This window comes from Amblyomma maculatum, chromosome 6 (assembly GCF_055883805.1).
Source record: "Amblyomma maculatum isolate TAMU_Amacu chromosome 6, ASM5588380v1, whole genome shotgun sequence".
In the NCBI taxonomy this organism is placed as follows: Eukaryota; Metazoa; Arthropoda; class Arachnida; order Ixodida; family Ixodidae; genus Amblyomma; species Amblyomma maculatum.
The window spans coordinates 23,879,453-23,898,890 of NC_139349.1; the positions used below are offsets into that span (position 1 = coordinate 23,879,453).

Sequence of the window (19,438 nt, forward strand, 5' to 3'; positions counted from 1 at the left end):
CTCGGTTTACTCAGGTGCCAGGCACTCTTCACGCGTCGGAGGAACGACCCCATGTTCCTCAAATTGGTTCGCAGCGAGTGGAGCTAAGTGCCTCTGCATGAGAATTGAGGAAAACGAAAGATTGCCGGTTTTCAAAGTTTGTATATACGGGTGGTCGGTGTTGAGCACGACTTAGGCGTCTCTGTTATATCTTCTGTTTGAAATTCGGGACCGCCTGCTTCCAATTTATTGGGGGGAAAATAATATAAGATTGTGAAGTATGTATAAAAAAGCGCAGCTCTGAGATTGTTTCTGTTAGATGGCCACGGGGAACCGTGTGGGGAATGAGTATAAGGCTGCGGCAGCAATGGTATTATTATTATTTTGGGTGACTGAATCCGAAAACAGAGCCTGGATAAAATGTTGTCACAAAAGCGTTTCATGTAGAAACTTATTTTGAATGCTTATGGCCAGTTTCCGTATTCAGCCGAGTAATTCGGCAGATATTATAGAAATATTTTTAAGCTTTTTTTAAAGCACTTTCTTTTATGGTCAGTAATAAAATTGATAAGGGATTTTGAGCCTTTTTTATTACGAATTCAATCTGAAATGTAGAAAAGGAATATGTTATAAAAATCCAGCTTGGTGTAAGTTCCAGGCGTGTAAGTGTTTTATCTTCGAGAAATTTGTCTATAACCTGAGAATAAAGAACTGGCGCTAGACCAATTTTGTAGGTGACAGAGCTGGTATTGAAAGCATGTCAATACACTTACACGTCGCTCTCCCTCCTGAGCGACAAAAAAAGGGCAATTTTTGTGTTGCCGTAGAATAATACGGCTGCATTGTGTCCGCGTACAGGACGGACAATTGTACTAAGAGGACTCAGAGAGAAATTTCGCATGTTTCCTTTTAGAAAACGTTACACTCGAGCCACTGACATGTTCTAGGGATGCTTCTTTTCAGTACTGTTAAACTACAGTAACAAACTTGATTACAAAAATAATTACACAGCCATGCTCATTTCAGACGTATGCGCAAAATGAGCACAGTACACGGTTGTTAAAGCAAGTAAGACGAAATCATCTTGATAAATTTCCCACAGGGCATCTTATATCGCGCACGTAGCTCTCACGCACGTAGCTCTCACTGTGTTTCTCCTCCTTAATTATGTTTGTTTCGCAGAAATGCGCGACAGTCACGGCGATCTTCAAGGCATATTGTGCAAAAGTTGCTGCTTTATTTAGGCGCATGAAGGCGAGAGACACGGCGGTTTAATGTGCCCGACGCGTCACCGAGGTAAAGGAAAACGGCGTTTTTCGCAGTCTATGCAGTGTTTTGCAGTTTCGCAGTGTTTTGAGCAGGTATTTTTTTAATACGCCGCTTGTCTTTTGTGACGCATAGACTCTGCTACATGCTAAAACGACTGCTGCTAGCCAATCATGAAGCTTCATTTCGGAAGAAATGAGGGTATGAGTTCGGCTTTCTCACCTTCGTAGTCGATGCTTGGTTTTGAGAACCGACGTTAAATTAGCTAATACACCGGTCGTCTAGCGGCGGTTGTTCTTCTTGTCTTAGTAATGCGGTCAAAGACATGGCTGAACATGCTTACTTTTGACCTTTGCAGGAATTTAAATGTAATGGTAAGTTATTTCACGCTCCAGATTCAGATCCTTTCGGTGACGCTGATACGGCTTGACTTCCTCACTGCTGATGCACAGAAAGAAAACCTCAAATGATGAAATGAAAGGGCCGGTAACGGTTTCCACAAAGGGATTGTTCAGATATTTTGTATTTCCCATGGCTCCTGATTGCTGCCAACTTTTGTTACCAGGTGTTTGTTAGCGATGTTGTACTCACGAATACCCTATGTCTGTCATCGACTGCGAGAAATGTGAAACAGCTCGTATCTTTTCAAGAAAATGAGCCACCGTCGAGGTAGTACAAGGGCTAGCATATTATCGGCCTTACAGTGCCTTCATATGGCTTGCTTCCTATGCAGAAGGTATTGGGCCGCGCATGGCCTCAAAAGTTACCCAAATTTTGGCATTAGGGGCACATGATGTGCAGGTATTCACGAAGGCAAGAAAAACTGTGCAGGGTTGAGGCGTTTTCTGTACCATCAAATGCGAATAAAAGTACATAGGACGCTCACGCCTGTAATGTAAATGACGCTGGCTGATTAGTGTTAAGAACGCTCTTAAAATTAGTTAGATGCTATTAAAATGGCGTTAATTTTTGCACCTTTGGATCAGTTCTTTTTTATTCCAGAAATTTAGCCGCACTGCATTTGACACGCTTTCGAAAGGAATTGGGATGATTTCGCGAGACGATTTGCGGGACAACGCTTTTTTTACTGTCTGGTCTCTCACTTATTTCGCCTTTAAAAGTTGACAAAGCATGATGCAGCCATCTTTAAAGAACGTTAGAAGACATTTAAATATCAATTAAAAAAAAATTATTTACACTATATTATCCTCCTCCGAACTTTTTGTTTTTGCCATAAACGTATGCACGAAATACATCGTGACCAAGCGTACCTATCAATTGCGTATATCCTGTAGGATTCTCACATTTACCGTTCTCGTATTCCTAGAGAACGCTGCTTGGCATGGCATGTTATTTCCATCGAGACAGGGCCAATTTTTTATATTATTGCACACAGTATTATCCAATGTTTCCAGTAGTGGTTACAAATGTTTCACGGGACATACAGACGCATCACAACTGAATATGCTTTTAAGAAAAACGAAACCTGGCTGGCATGATCTTCAACGTTTGGAAAGAAACCTTTCGCAACTCACTCAATAGGACGTCTACCAGATACATCGACATTTTTACGCACGTATTTTTTCACCTCAAGCCAAAGCATAATGCCATTTTGCTTCATATTACAGCGCGTGTTTGAGCACCCAAACTGTGAGGAGTTCTGGCAATTTGTTCTGCCGTCTATCAGTTTACACATCAATATCAGAAACATTCTCTCATGAATTAGAGTCATCGAGGCACAGGCAAGCGCCTATCGAATTGCATAAAACTGGGCGCCCGCTTATCCATCTCGAATCAGTAGCTCAAGTTTCAGTGATTGATTTATTTTCATATCTGTGCTTTGTGTCCTGTTTCTGTTAAATCCCTCGAAATAGGTCGGGTATAACTTACTCATGAACGATTGTATTTTGTGTGTGTGTGTGTGTGTGTGTGTGTGTGTGTGTGTGTGTGTGTGTGTGTGTGTGTGTGCGTGTGTGCGCGTGTGTGTGTGTGTGTGTGTGTGTGTGTGTGTGTGTGTGTGCGTGCGTGTGCGGGAGGTATTATATTTGGTACAGTAAAATCACAAGAATACGTGTAATTTTCTGATTTTTTTATGACAATATATAAAGCGGAATCAACAGGCACTATGAATATATATTTGATTTTGACGCATAATTTTATAATAGCTCGTAGGAGCTATTTACTTCACAAGAATTTAAAAAGCAAGCGTCATAATTTCCTCGACCAGCAACATTGTCTATTTAAGAAAGTGAATGCAGTACGGATATTTTTGATGTCGTTTGAAAATAAGCATTGCGATACCATGAACCCTTGTGTTTACCTCAGAATACGATGTACATAAGAAAGCTTGGCTAATTTTTGTTACTGATTACACACGCAAGCTTCTTCCTGTGTCGTGCCATTTTCTTTAGAATATTCCGAGATCATGAAGTTCGTGTCCCTATTTTGGTGATATGATATTTAGCATGGCTTTATGGATTTTCATCATGTGCATTGTTCATAGACATGGTAATGTCTGTTTCGAAGTGTCTTAGAAAGCTCTTCCTGCGATAAATATTAAAGGATAAAGGTTTCATGATATGCTTTATTTAAGAATGCTTGTAGCCTGACAGGCGCTGCAAAAGACGGAATACTGAAGAAACCCCATATTTATCGTCTATCTCGCGCTAAATGCTTTATTAGCTAAATTAAATAATATACCAACCACAAGTGTTATGGGACAGATATACAGCCAAAAATGTATGTGGGGTGCATCAGGCAGCGTGGATGCTATTTATTATATACATTATATAAAGTGCACCTCAATGTGCTCTGCTTTATGACTTCTATCGTGATCTATTGCTTTTGTGTTTCCATTTTGTGTGCGTATAGTGAAGCAGGGTCCCAATTCTTTGCTCCATGCTGTGATCCTTTGCGAAGCTTATGTTTGCAAATGCAGAGTTATGCTTCCTTCCATCTTTGCTATGTTGCCATAAGAAACACGAAACACGAAATGCACCATGCAGAGAGTGTTTGTCGGCAGGATAAACGACAACACATTAGCGTTTACAACAATTGTATCTGAAAGGCAAGCCTTTTGACCTGCGAAACCCAAACTTCATGTGCATTATCATGACGTGTCTCAGCTCATGACGTATGCTCCTTGCGTTGAAAGAAAATTTGACACATTTAACCAAAGAAACAACAAAAAGTAATTGTGCATCCACAACTGATCGCTTGAATTCGCAAAAGGGGAAGATGCGGACCCCTAAAGATTTCTTAAGCAAGAAATTGTGCCCGGCGGCCACAGTTTAACTCTTATTTTATCAAAAGGGGAACTACCAGCCTGTTGAGAATCTATGCGCGCGGAATGATACACACAAATCTGCCAGTAACATACACGTACGCCCACAATGAAAAATAAATAGGGAGCTCCATGTATGCTCTTTCCTTTTTCACTAGACAACATTGGCACCGGTTTAACCATGCTCGAGCCAAGTTAGACGAGCATTAGCTCTGTTCTACACATTTTTTGCGTGATTGAGCTTTTCATTTTAGACTCTACTCTTCGATGCATTCGATGATAAATGGCGACGCTGTAACATAATTGGTTCGTTTTTAATAAAAAACTACGGTAATTTATTTATTGCACCCAATTTGTGTTGTGAAATCAAACACAATATAATCTGCAGAACGATATGTGACTTGATTCCATAGTGTGAAGTAAAGTGTTTAAGCACAATAAACTAATTAACCGCAATTAAGAGAAGATCTGCGAACATACTCCACAAAAGCGGCCGAACAAAATTTGACCTGATTATATGCCGTAAAGGTCAATTTTTATTTGCCAACTATTTAACCATACTTAATTACGACGCTTTATTGTTAAAGCAGCCAGTTCACGCGGTCGTAAACAGCCAGTCGCGTAGTACGCCACGTAATGCTAAGTCCCGTAGTCAGTAGCACGCTATACTAAGTACAACTTGTCGCTAGGCCGGCTATGTCCCAGCTTGACATTGGCTGATCTTAAAGGTCAGGGTGAAAGAACAAGGCTTTTTCTTCTTTTGTACCGGGAGTGCAAGAGGCATTGTTGTAGGCAATAGCCACATGCAGTGCCTAGGCCGGTTAGCTTGGCTACGCTGCTGCGGGCTCGCGTGAAGCTCGCTGCAGCTGGCATATGTCTCGTGCTCATGCCAGTGTTCACCTGACTGAATAGATGTCCTGTTGACATTTCAGCATGGTGTCAGAAATAGCATTCGAACCACGCCCGGAAACCTAAGCGTCTGTCTGCACGCCACGCTGGGCGGACATCATTGAAGCATCAGGACTCGACAGCGAAGGTGCATTTCTCAGAACCTTCTCGCCCTTCGTTACGTCGACACGTGAAGCAACGATCCCCGTGCAAGGCCAACATGCCGAATTCAAGTTTGACAGAACTGCCGACGAATCTGTCCTCCCAAGTACGACTTTCAGCATGCTCCGACTTCAGTCTGCGTGGTCGGGAGCTCCACGGCAGCTCTACAGTTCTGCTAGGAGGCATCTGGTAGCCGAAGGCGTAGCGCGTCTTCAACTCGCCTACCGTGGACGCGAAACGCTCCAAGACCGTCTACGTGCTGGAAAATGCCCGCACTCCCTTACTCTGCTAGCCCGTCACAAAAGACTAGCAGATGCTAAACCTTCGTCAGCGCCATCGCAAAGTAGGTGAGCCCAAGAGACGAATTTCCTTTGTTGTTTCAAGGCCTTGACAAGTTAGCAAGAGAGCACCACACTTGCATGCGTGAAGGTACTAAACCATTTGCTTTGAGCTCCCCTCGCCGCATACCAATTCCGCTCTACCAGAAAACAAGGCTTGAACTGCAGCGAAGGGAAAATATTGGCGTCATTTCACCTGTTATTAGCCGACTTTATGGTGTGCACATATATGATGGTAGTCCAAAGACGACTCGGTGACGTTAGAATCTGCGTAGACTTCACTGAACTCAACCGTTACGTCCTGAGAGAGTGGAATCTGATTCCGTCTGTCGAGCATACACTCGGGCTTTCGCAGGGCCAAGGTGGTTTTAAAGCTCGATGCCAATGCAGGGTTCTGGCAGATACCTTTTAGTGACGACAACAACAAGCTGAATACCTTCATCACGCCATTCGGGAGGTTTTCCTTCAATTGGCCAATTGGCTGCCATTTGTCATCGTATCACCTCTCGAGCCCTTACAGAAGCAGGTGGCAAAAATTCTGGAAGGTGTCAACAGAGTTGTATGTCATATGGAGAACATCTTTATCTGGGTCTTAGATGAAACAGAGCACAACGAAACACTTCGTACCATACTTCAACGAATAACTGCGACAGGTGTCACGCTAAACGAGAACAAGTGTCTGTTTAATCTTGACCAGCTCACATTTCTAGGTCACAAGCTTGACCAGCACGGAATCAAACCTGGCGAAAAAAGGTTGAAGCCAGCCCAAAAATGGCCGGTCCCAATAACAAAAACGAGTTGCAAAAGATTCTCGGAATGGCTACATATCTTTCCCGCTTTATACCCAACCTTTCAGACATACTTCAGCCGCTTACTTGTTTGCTGACAAAAAAGTAGGAGTTCGTTTGAGACCTTCCTCAACAGCAAGCGGTTTACCAATCGAAGCAGCTCCTTTCATCGTGGCCAGAGCTAGGGTTGCACGATCCTGCTAAGGAAACAGTGGTGAGTGCAGACGCTTCTTCTTTTGGACTGGGGCAGTGGTTTGAGAGAAACAGACAAGTGGCAAGTATTCAGTCATGGCCGATGCCTCCAGGATTCTATCAGGCACGGATAAACGTTATACATACATGGAGAAGGAGGCCTTTGCCTTAATTTGGGCTTTGGGCTTGCGAGAAATTCAGTGATTACCTTGACGGCAAGCCTTTCACAATCGGAGCAGACCACGAACCGTTGGTGCCCATATTTGTCTCAAAAAATCTTGATGATCTTAATTCACTGCTGCAAAGATTTAAAATGCGAATGATGACACACCAGTACGAAGTGGTATATGCTTCTGGGAAAGAACTCGCCGCCGACACGCTTTATAGAGCGCCTCTGCTGGAGACGGGCGTGTTAGATCAAAAGAGAGATGTCCAGCCTTTTGTCCGCTGTTGAGGACGAAACCCTCCATTAAACAGCACTGCCTTTGTCACAAACCCCCGCCTTTACGGTCACAAGAGGTGCGGGATCCTCTTTACGATTACTCGTCGTTCCTCTATGAGGGTTGTGAACACATTTAAAAGTTAGGCCGGTCAACCCGTGAAGCACGTGTGTCGGTGTGTGATTGAGGAATAAGTACAAATAGGTCACTTTCTTTTACAAACAATTGAAGGTTTATAAATAGCAGACCAAAATTACACTGATAATAATAGAGTACAATGAAAGAGAATACAACGCCACGACAAGATATTGATAAAGACGAAGAAATAAATGATAAGAGAAAAAAAAATAACCCGACAATGAACAAAACACTGTGATAAAAATATGAAGACTATAAAGATAATAAAGCAGGTATTTCAGATATTATAAGTATGAGCAAAAGTTACATAAGAACACAGCGTAAAATACTACTAAGTCAGGACAAAAGTTAACAAAGCGAAAATAATGTTCGATTGAACAACAGTCCGAAATTCTCACGTCTTTCTTGTTTGCTGAGGCGTCGAAGGCTGTGTTGCTCGGTAGCGGCGGCCGTACAGGTGCAGAGGACGATGCGTCGATCGCGGGCCCGAAGAACACAATACGCTTTCGGAGCACCGCGGAGTGGCCGGAAGTTTGAATCTTCCCAAACGCACTGGTGAGGGCGTGCTGCTGTCGGTTATTTTATACCCTCGGCCGACTATGCAGCAGCCGCGTCAAGGACAGGCGGTCGCTGCCCCATCGGCTTGTCGAATCTTGTCCAGAGGAGCGACGGAGTCCCGTGAATTTCGCTCTATATTCCAGCCATAAGCTCCCGCATCTTCCGCTGTATAATAGGTGAGGCAGCTTGTGACACTGCCCCCCCACTGAAGAATATTGCCTCGGAATATTCTAGAACTCCACAAGCGCCGAGAACGATGTTATTAGGCCCCTATAGAGGGGTGCAGTAGATTGGGTCCGTTCAGTGCACTGAAGATCGTTCGTCACTCACTACCGTTCATGACGCGCACCATATACGCACTGATCTGAACCCGCACACACCACAACACTGTAGTTCTTCAGTCATGTCTTGCGCACATGTCACAAGTCACGGATCACTGATAACAATCAAGTGCACATATATACAGGCACATCGTGTACGATTTTCATTACACAATCAACACAATGCAGCTATGCAGTAGTGCAAGCTTAACAACTATTCCAGCCGGCTCATGTAATCTGCTCCCACGTTGTCGCTGCCTTTAATATACTCTACACGGAAGTTGTATTCCTGAAGCTTAATACTCCAGCGACTGTGTCTTCTTCTGCCGATATTACTGCCCCGACAGCTGCAACAATGGTGTCGTCTTTCCTTTGCTGGTATCTCTTCAGCATATTGATGTGGAATATTTTTGTGGCATGGCCCAAATCCACTTCATAGTCGACATCGCCCCTGCGGCTGATGACCGAAAAGGGACCCTTCCATTGCATGAGCAGCTTATTGTGCTCTGTGGGAAGAAGAATAAGAACCTTCTCTCCCGGTTTGAGTGAGCGTTTGCGGCTCTTGATGTTGTAGTAGCGGCTGTAACGCTCTCCTGCGCGCTCTAGCTCTTCGTGGGCAAGTTTACAGGTATTTTCCAGTCTCTCCCGTAGAGCAAGCACATACTCGTACGTCGTTCGCAACTCGTTAGGGATGGTTGCATTCGTCCAAAGCTCTCTAAGTACAGCCAGGGGTCCACGCACATTTCGCCCATATAACAGTTCGAATGGGGAAAAGCCGAGGCTTTCTTGGGGCACTTCCCTGTATGCAAACAAAAGTGGAGCCAGGTAGCGATCCCAATCGGTTGGTCTCTCTTGACACATGCGCTTGAGCATTTGTTTAAGCGTGCCGTTAAACCGTTCGACTAGGCCGTTCGCTATCGGGTGGTAGGGAGAGGTATGCAGCTGTTTTACTGACAACAGACGGCTAACCTCCTTCATTACTTCGGACGTAAAATTCGTGCCCCTGTCACTGAGGACCTCTCTGGGCACTCCTACACGGGAAAACATTTCGACAAGTGCTTCGGCTACCCTTTCGGTCTCGACGCTAGGAAGTGCGATTGCATCAGGGTACCGAGTGGCATAGTCCACCATGGTCAGGATGTACCGATTGCCTTGAGCGGACTTCGGGTTGAGTGGACCAGCGATGTCGATCGCCACCCTCTGAAACGGTGTCTCAATGACGGGCACTCGAACCAAAGGCGCTCGTGTGGTGTGACCCTTCGGAGTTGTGCGTTGGCACAGATCGCAAGAGGCAACGAACCGCTTAGCGTCAGCCTGCATTGCTGGCCAGAAGAATTCTGTCTGAAGCTTCAGTAGGGTTTTCTTCGCGCCTTGGTGGCCTCCCATCAACCCATCATGTGCCAGCTTGAGAATAGCTGATCTATACTTTTGGGGCACAACAACTTGAGTGTACTCCCCGCCCGACTCGGCGACGTATTTCCTTTGAAGGACGCCGTTAGCAATGAAAAACTGGTGGCTACCCTTTCCTTTCTTCGCTTGCGGCGGGCCTACGCGATCGAAACACGAGCGTAGGGTCGCGTCATTCTCTTGCTCTTGAACCAACTCTTCGCGGCATACACTAGGGAGGCCTTGCAGGACTTTAAGCTTTTTCAGCGTTTTATCCCTGCACGCCTGCGCTCTAGTCACTACCGGACAAGCTTCAACGGCATCCGAAATGGGTGCGGGGCTCTCGGTGTCAGGCGCTAGCTCTTCAACCTTTACTGCAGTGGACTTCGTAGTCTCGCTTTCTGTTGTCTTGTGCCAGTTCGGATCGGGGTCGTCTGCTGGCCTAGCAGCTTCCACATTTCCCAGCACCAAATCGTACAAGGGATTCTCCATACACTTAGCGAGAAGTCGTCCCTGAAAGTACGGGGTGTCGACATCGACCCAAGCTTCTGGGAGCATTAGGACTGAGCGGTCAAGTAGGTAAACTGGAGACTTCGTATCGGTGATATCTTCTTTCCGTACTAAGTCCTTTCTTACCACCACCGTGTTGCAGCCTGTGTCTCTCAGGACTCGGACTGTCTGGCCTCCGATCATGCCGGCTACGACAGGTAAGCATTCCCTGACGGCGCATTCTTTACTGGTGAACCCAGCGTTGATGACGGGGATCTTCCCTCCATCCTTAAGTTCGAGGTATCCGTTCTCAACACATACTGCAGCGGACTCCCGATTTTCTTCTCTCTGTTTCGGGGCCCCATTTGCCCAGCATCTCCAGCTTGGATGACCTGGTTTTCCGCATTTGTGGCATTTCTTGGGCGGTCCCGTGCATGAACAAATAAAACATTTCTTTTCATCGCTGCTCTTCGCATCCGATGATTGAAGCAAAGTTTCCCTTCTCTCGGTCGTCTTGGAGACGGCGTTTTCTGCCTTATTCTTCGGGGTGCTTCGCTTTCCGAAGTTTGACCAGCCATGGGCCTCCACATACTTTTCTGCCCTTGCTACTGTTTCAGAGAAGGATGTGTCCTTCTTTTCTTTCAAAAACATTTGTAGCGGAGTGGCGCAGTTAGAAAGGAACTGTTCCTTTAGAATCAGGTCAAAGAGATCTGCGTACTCTTTCTTTGTGTCCGACAGTTCTATCCATCTGTCTAGGAAGTTCTGAAGACGCGTCACGAACTGTGAACACGTTTCCTCGTTCCGGGGACTAGCAGACCTGAATTTTTCTCTGAACCCTTCCTCTGTCATACGGAAGCGAATCATGAGTGCCTGCCGGAGCTTGTTGTAGTCCAAGCACTCGGACGCAGACATGCGACTAAAAACGCTGAGCGCTTCGCCGCTTAAACATAGACTAAGGGCTGTAGCCCACTGGTCGCGAGGCCAATTCTGACTCTCAGCGACGCGCTCGAAACGCATGAGGTAAGCGTCAAGGTCGTCCCTGCCCTCATTAAAAACCGGCATCAGCTTATGCGGGCTTATGCGTTCGGGCCGAGCAGCGTGACTCTCCCCCGTTTCTGACCTTGTCTCTCCGGTGCTGTTAGCGTCAGTTGCCGGATTATTAGGTAGGTCTCGTCGGAGCATCAGTAACTCCTTTTCTTTTTCCATCTCCGCTATCCGGAGTTGGGCTTTCTGCGACTCTATTTCCTTTTCTTTCTCCATCTCCGCCATCCGGAGTTTAGATTCTAGTTCTGCCTCCTCTTTCCGCCGCGTACGTTCCTCATTGCGTTCTTCTCTGCGACGAGCTCGCTCCTGATCTACCCATTTGAGCAGCTCTTGACCCTCAAAGCCGAAAGTTCGGCCATACTCAACAAGCCGTTCTAACTCTGCATCAGCCATGTTAGGTGGAAAGCGTTATGCAGTGCTAGGATACAACACTAAAAAAATTGCACCTACTCCTCTCTCCCCCACCGACACTTGGTTGACCAGTCCTGTCGTCGGACGCCAATTATGTCACAAACCCCCGCCTTTACGGTCACAAGAGGTGCGGGATCCTCTTTACGATTACTCGTCGTTCCTCTATGAGGGTTGTGAACACATTTAAAAGTTAGGCCGGTCAACCCGTGAAGCACGTGTGTCGGTGTGTGATTGAGGAATAAGTACAAATAGGTCACTTTCTTTTACAAACAATTGAAGGTTTATAAATAGCAGACCAAAATTACACTGATAATAATAGAGTACAATGAAAGAGAATACAACGCCACGACAAGATATTGATAAAGACGAAGAAATAAATGATAAGAGAAAAAAAAATAACCCGACAATGAACAAAACACTGTGATAAAAATATGAAGACTATAAAGATAATAAAGCAGGTATTTCAGATATTATAAGTATGAGCAAAAGTTACATAAGAACACAGCGTAAAATACTACTAAGTCAGGACAAAAGTTAACAAAGCGAAAATAATGTTCGATTGAACAACAGTCCGAAATTCTCACGTCTTTCTTGTTTGCTGAGGCGTCGAAGGCTGTGTTGCTCGGTAGCGGCGGCCGTACAGGTGCAGAGGACGATGCGTCGATCGCGGGCCCGAAGAACACAATACGCTTTCGGAGCACCGCGGAGTGGCCGGAAGTTTGAATCTTCCCAAACGCACTGGTGAGGGCGTGCTGCTGTCGGTTATTTTATACCCTCGGCCGACTATGCAGCAGCCGCGTCAAGGACAGGCGGTCGCTGCCCCATCGGCTTGTCGAATCTTGTCCAGAGGAGCGACGGAGTCCCGTGAATTTCGCTCTATATTCCAGCCATAAGCTCCCGCATCTTCCGCTGTATAATAGGTGAGGCAGCTTGTGACAGCCTTGAGTGGTGTAAAGAGGCCCAGAAATCAGACCGATGTGCTCGAAATCTCTGCATGAAAGTCTGGCCTTCCCGATGGGTATCACTCTGAAACTGGTTTTATTGTTTTGCTCAGTATCATAATTGCAAACTCTAGACACTTTACGTCACATCAGCCTATGCACCCTAGTGTGCTCACTCTACGTTTTGAAGCAGAGCTAATATTTATTAATAATAAATCAACATTTATATTGCAAAATTTATATTTACAATTCGAATATTACAGATCATCATTAAAATTTCAATATGATTCTAGGCTAGCAGGCGTAAGGCCTTTTAAAGTGACGGCAAGTATTGAAAGAGCGCGGGTAAAAACAGGAAATATAAATATAATTTAGGCAGAACATTAGCCTCCGTATAATTCTTTTGGGTCTTGCCATTGCAAAACAATAACGTTAGATATTGCTTTCTGCAGCCTTTACAGTTGTATATGAAGAAGATAAGTTTTACTATTCGCGTATCCTCGCCTAGAGGGGATTAAACACAAAGGACAAAATGCTTTCCAAAACCTCCCGAAAAATGCATCGCACAAAGCCGAAAGCACCGTCTCGGAGGTTTGTTCTCTCGGCTTTTGACGGGCAGGCGCATAATTCGTTTACAAGAGCAGCGCCATTTGAAGAACCGCAATTCACCGAATATTTTTTTTTAAACAAGGAGACCCTGGTTAATGAAAAATGATGCCACGCGAATGCTCCAGCTTTAGTCCTTTTTCGTTGCTTGCAAAATTTAAAACTGCAGTGAAGCGGTAAGGAAAATTGAAAAAGTATGCTGGTTGTGGAAGGACTTGGCCACGCAGCAGTGCGCCGGAAAAGAGGGGGCGCCACTTAAGCAACCAGTAAATAAGACATTGAGACCAAGCTCTAACAAAAAGTCTCATATAATTCTTTTGAGTGCACTAGTGGTGCATTCTAGCCCCACTAATACATCAAAATTGTCGTTCCTTATGAAATATATGGGTGTCGATGCAAGATGCCATGACGCGGACAGAAACATCTTCATGTGCCAGAGATCAAAGTTGAGGGGCGGCATTTAAATTTAAGCTTCAGTAAAACAAGCTTTTGGGCGAGTTGGTAGCTTACATTCGACATAGCCGCAGCGAAAAAAACACAATCACAGAAGGAAGACACGTACACAAGGACCAACGCTGCACTCACAACTGGTTTATTTCCGAGAAGAACGCGAAATATATTGCTTAGTACGCGCATGCGCGCAACAGGTATAACGAGAGAGATCGATAGAAAAAAATATATATATAAAAATTAAAAAACACATGTGCCAATGCCAAACGAAAACGAAGCTTACACAGGAGAATACATTTCATCTGGCGCAGAAAAGCTCGTATTCAGACTTGTGCAAAACGATAGAAGCCACACTTATACAGTTGCCCCCCTTTTTTCTTATATAATACGACTCTAGCAGCTCACGTGCTGTTTGATTACTGCTTTTGCCTAGAATCTTTGCACTATCGAAAAGCGGCTTACAATGCATGCATGCCCTGCAGTGCTCAACCAGGTGCACATTCTCATTATTCTTTAAATTTAGGGCATGCTCCCTTAGCCGGTCGTTGACACAACGCCCAGTTTGGCCGACATAGGCTTTTCCACACGAGAGCGGGATCTCTTATACCACTCCAGAATTACAGTGCACGTATGGCCTGGCATGCTTTTTCTCGCAGCCATTTCTTCTGGTTTCAGTGCCCGAGATACGAGGGCATAAGCGGGCCAGCTTCACCGGAGCTCAGAATACCAGAGGCACCCCAAACCTGCTCGCAACTTTCTTCAGATTGTGCGACACTTTATGCAAGTAGGGGGCAACTTCCGGTCGCATGGCCCTTTTGTCCTCTCTTGACTTCAGGTTCGTAGTGCGGGTGTTGATCTTCTTGAGGAGGGTTTCGGAAACAGCTGCCACGACCGACGAAGGGTAGCCTGACGCCACAAATCTTGCCAATTGGTTATCGAAGCTGGCCTGCATCTCATGTTCGCACGATTTCTCTAGCGCTGATTCTAGGCACAAATTCACAATACTTCTTTTTATTATCTTTGAATGGGCCGAATCATAGGGCAGGAGTTGCTTCATCACACGGGGGGCGTATGCCCAGCACAGATGGTCACCGCGAAATTTAATCCGGACATCTAAAAACTGCAGTTCATTCTTAACAGGTGTTTCATATGTGAACGTCAGTCCCTTCCCATGCTTTTTAAAAGCATCTAAAATTCTATTAACTATAGCGCTAAAGTGTAAAGGGCTCCGCTTGTCCAAAAGGATTAAAAAATCATCAACGTATCTGTACACTTTCGTGACTTCGTCCGGGTTAAAAACAGAGGCTAACATCTGGTCAATGCTAGCTAAAAAAATATCGCTTAAGATGGGCGCTACACATGACCCAATGCATATTCCATTAGTTTGCAAGAAGTGGTGGTTGTTAAAAGTGATAAAAGTACCTTTAAGGTAAAACTCTAAAAGGGTTAAAAAATTATCAACAGACAAGCCAGCGCAATTCTGAAAAGGGACGACACCACTCTTATCAATGCACTGCTTCAGTGAAATGCTTCAATGCACTGCTTCAGTGAATTTTAGTGCAAAAACGCACAAACCAGAGGTGCCATTTAGAACTATTGTAAGTGAAAAGGGCTCCTGGCAGTTACTTGTTAGTCGCTTCCTACAAAGTTCTTTGAAACAACTGAACGTTAGTGACCCATTCCTTATCAAGAATTCTAAGGAGGTGATTGATTTTTTAAAGACTAACTGTAACACTGGCTTTGCATTTTCTGTTGACGTAGAAGATTTGTTTTATTCGATTCCACACCAGGAACTGTTCACTTCACTGAAGCAGTGCATTGATAAGAGTGGTGTCGTCCCTTTTCAGAATTGCGCTGGCTTGTCTGTTGATAATTTTTTAACCCTTTTAGAGTTTTACCTTAAAGGTACTTTTATCACTTTTAACAACCAGCACTTCTTGCAAACTAATGGAATATGCATTGGGTCATGTGTAGCGCCCATCTTAAGAGATATTTTTTTAGCTAGCATTGACCAGATTTTAGCCTCTGTTTTTAACCCGGACGAAGTCACGAAAGTGTACAGATACGTTGATGATTTTTTAATCCTTTTGGACAAGCGGAGCCCTTTACACTTTAGCGCTATAGTTAATAGAATTTTAAATGCTTTTAAAAAGCATGGGAAGGGACTGACGTTCACATATGAAACACCTGTTAAGAATGAACTGCAGTTTTTAGATGTCCGGATTAAGTTTCGCGGTGACCATCTGTGCTGGGCATACGCCCCCTGTGTGATGAAGCAACTCCTGCCCTATGATTCGGCCCATTCAAAGATAATAAAAAGAAGTATTGTGAATTTGTGCCTAGAATCAGCGCTAGAGAAATCGTGCGAACATGAGATGCAGGCCAGCTTTGATAACCAATTGGCAAGATTTGTGGCGTCAGGTTACCCTTCGTCGGTCGTGGCAGCTGTTTCCGAAACCCTCCTCAAGAAGATCAACACCCGCACTACGAACCTGAAGCCAAGAGAGGACAAAAGGGCCATGCGACCGGAAGTTGCCCCCTACTTGCATAAAGTGTCGCACAATCTGAAGAAAGTTGCGAGCAGGTTCGGGGTGCCTCTGGTATTCTCAGCTCCGGTGAAGCTGGCCCGCTTATGCCCTCGTATCTCGGGCACTGAAACCAGAAGAAATGGCTGCGAGAAAAAGCATGCCAGGCCATACGTGCACTGTAATTCTGGAGTGGTATACGAGATCCCGCTCTCGTGTGGAAAAGCCTATGTCGGCCAAACTGGGCGTTGTGTCAACGACCGGCTAAGGGAGCATGCCCTAAATTTAAAGAATAATGAGAATGTGCACCTGGTTGAGCACTGCAGGGCATGTATGCATTGTAAGCCGCTTTTCGATAGTGCAAAGATTCTAGGCAAAAGCAGTAATCAAACAGCACGTGAGCTGCTAGAGTCGTATTATATAAGAAAAAAGGGGGGCAACTGTATAAGTGTGGCTTCTATCGTTTTGCACAAGTCTGAATACGAGCTTTTCTGCGCCAGATGAAATGTATTCTCCTGTGCAAGCTTCGTTTTCGTTTGGCATTGGCACATGTGTTTTTTTATTTTTATATATATATTTTTTTCTATCTATCTCTCTCGTTATACCTGTTGCGCGCATGCGCGTACTAAGCAATATATTTCGCGTTCTTCTCGGAAATAAACCAGTTGTGAGTGCAGCGTTGGTCCTTGTGTACGTGTCTTCCTTCTGTGATTGTGTTTTTTTCGCTGCGGCAATGTCGAAAATTTAAGCTTATAAGTAGACCAGTGAAATAACACGTGCAGGACAGTTGTTAATTAGTGGCTGTTACATTACAAAGCACTGAAACCGCAATAAGTGGCAGAAGACGTAATTGAAACAGAAAAGTAGATGAATAAATATTAATTTCCTCTTTGCATTTTGGACGAAATAAAACAAATTGGCAGCCATTAGAATGGGCATATTCCAATGGCTTAAAGGCCTTAGGGGGGCAGTCCTTGAAAGTTATATTTCCCACTCTTCGAATTAAGCAAAATGTGGTCTTAAAATATTTTCGCTAAAACAACCCTCCCAAGGGTAGCTTCAAAGGCCCTCTATTTAGGTTAGGCGTTCATAAATTATTTACAAACCTTGTAAGCAAGAACGTAGAGGTCGCCACAGAAACTGCATTGAGAGATTCAGAACGCATTAGCGCTGCCGTGACGTTGTTGACTCTTAATCGACTACTTTATGCATCTACTTACCAACTTAATTAAGACTGTACCGCCACTTTACGACCTGTGATGCTACCACTCAACGATGTATAATTTTTAGAGTCAAACGTCCTTTCCTCGAAGCATTCGCGTACAGTTTGACGAGGCTTTCTGATTGGCTAATTGTGCGACGTCATCAAATCACCAATGTCACTGGCAGTGACGCCCCATACACATTACTTCACATACCTTATGACACAAACAAGCTATGACGTCACATGACGTATTACTTCTGGCATGGCTATGTAAATGCCTCAGTTACGCCATCAAATCCCTGACGTTTGATTTGAGCTGATAAACCGAACAGTGTGTCAGTTTATGTGTGCGCATTTGACCTGAAGCATAAAACAAATACGTATTCATTGTTTTCAAATGCCTTAGTGAATTTTGCGCCTTATTGTTTAATAAAAAACTACGTGTTGTTGAATAAATGTCTTTCTATCTACTTTGTAAAATTACGAATTTTTGCTCAACGACTAAAATCGAAAAACGAAGTTCGGAAAAGAAAATTCGGCATCCTATATTGGTGTGCATGCAAAGTTGCATTCGGAGTAAAAGCCATTAAGATCATAGCTGCGTCCCCCCTCCGTACATTTGCTGAGTCAACATAAATTTTCTATTTTTGCAGTTCGTCTGCTTTCTTACGGATTTATCTCGCATTATCAGTTGAATATATATCCTGCCTTTTAAACACGCCGACGGTCACTGATAGCGTAAGCTGTTAGGTAGTGATAGCTGGGTTCAAGTGTGGCCTTCCGCAAGATATGTGCAGTGCCTCTGTTTGCATCATGAAAAGAACATGCAGTGTCATAAACTGTTAACCCAGGAATGGGCAAGCTTGCATGCATGTCTTTAAGAGTTCCAGTCCTGGTAAAATACCCGCTGGCATTTTGGCTTTTCTAATGCAAGCATTTGGCTGAAATGGGATCTAAACGAAGGACACATTATATTGAGCTAACTTTCTTGACGACATCGTTTGGATGGTCGGATATGGATGTACATGTAGCGTTCTGTATCCACTGCTTTTGCTTGATTAAATGCAGATCACCTTTTACGACCAAGCATGTACAAAGTGTATAATGTTTCATACATTGAAGGCAGGTAAATAAAGCTATAAGCTTTCAATCGGGCATATTAGATGCACCACTCTTTGCGCAACAGGTCTCTGAATGTCGCGAAAATTTTATAAACAAAATTTGTAGTAAAAATATTCCTTTTCGAAGAGGGCGACATAGCTTCAAGTAATATATTTACACGTAATATTGGCGGTAATTTTAGTGTGGAGGGACCTGGTGGAGCCTCATATTTAATGCAAAAATAGAGTGGTGAACATCATCAACATGAGCCTGACTGCATCTAGTGCAATGCAAACACCTCTCCTAAATACCCACAACTAACCCGGATTTTGCGCAAACTCCCTAATCCTATGCACCTAGATAACGCTCTCCTACCACCTGCTACGCCTGTGCGCTTTTGCAATCAAGTATGCTATTTAGTGACTATCGATTATGTATTCTCCAGGTAACAAGCCCTGCCTGAGAACAATTATTTTTCTTGATCTCGACTCGAATATTAGTTACTCGCTTTTGGTCATTCACCAACTTCATAAGCTTTCTGTCCCTTAACGTTACACCTATTCTTTTCCGATTCATAGTTTTTCTAGATATCTTCAGTTTAATTTGAACCCTTTTCGTCCACCTCCAGGTTTCGGCTTAAGAGTTAAGCACTGGTAGAATACAGGGGATATAAACTTTTCTCCTGATTAACATTGCTAATCTGCCATTAAGGATCAGAGAGTATTAGCCAAATGGGCTCCATTCCAATCTTAATGTTCTATTTATTTCCAGCTTGTGGTCCTTTTCTCCAGTCAATCAGAGGTCGTTAGTAGTAAATTTCCTTTCTCCCCGTTAGAGCTTTTCTATGTCCACTTCCGGTTCTTCCGTTTGCTGGAGAAAGTGTTCATGATTCTTAAATTATTGCGCTCTGCAAACTCAACCAGTAACAC

At 44.3% G+C, this 19,438-nt stretch overlaps 1 protein-coding gene across 1 annotated transcript in view; it reads right to left on the minus strand.

Annotated features, from left to right (window-relative positions):
• LOC146185276 (acetylcholinesterase-like) overlaps nt 1-14,631 on the minus strand; it is a 77,374-nt gene extending 62,743 nt beyond the window's left edge. The window contains exon 1 of the mRNA XM_084607789.1: nt 14,423-14,631. Within this exon, the coding sequence (XP_084463915.1) occupies nt 14,423-14,631 (209 nt within the window). The remainder of the gene's footprint in view (nt 1-14,422) is intronic.
• Nucleotides 14,632-19,438: the final 4,807 nt, after the last annotated feature.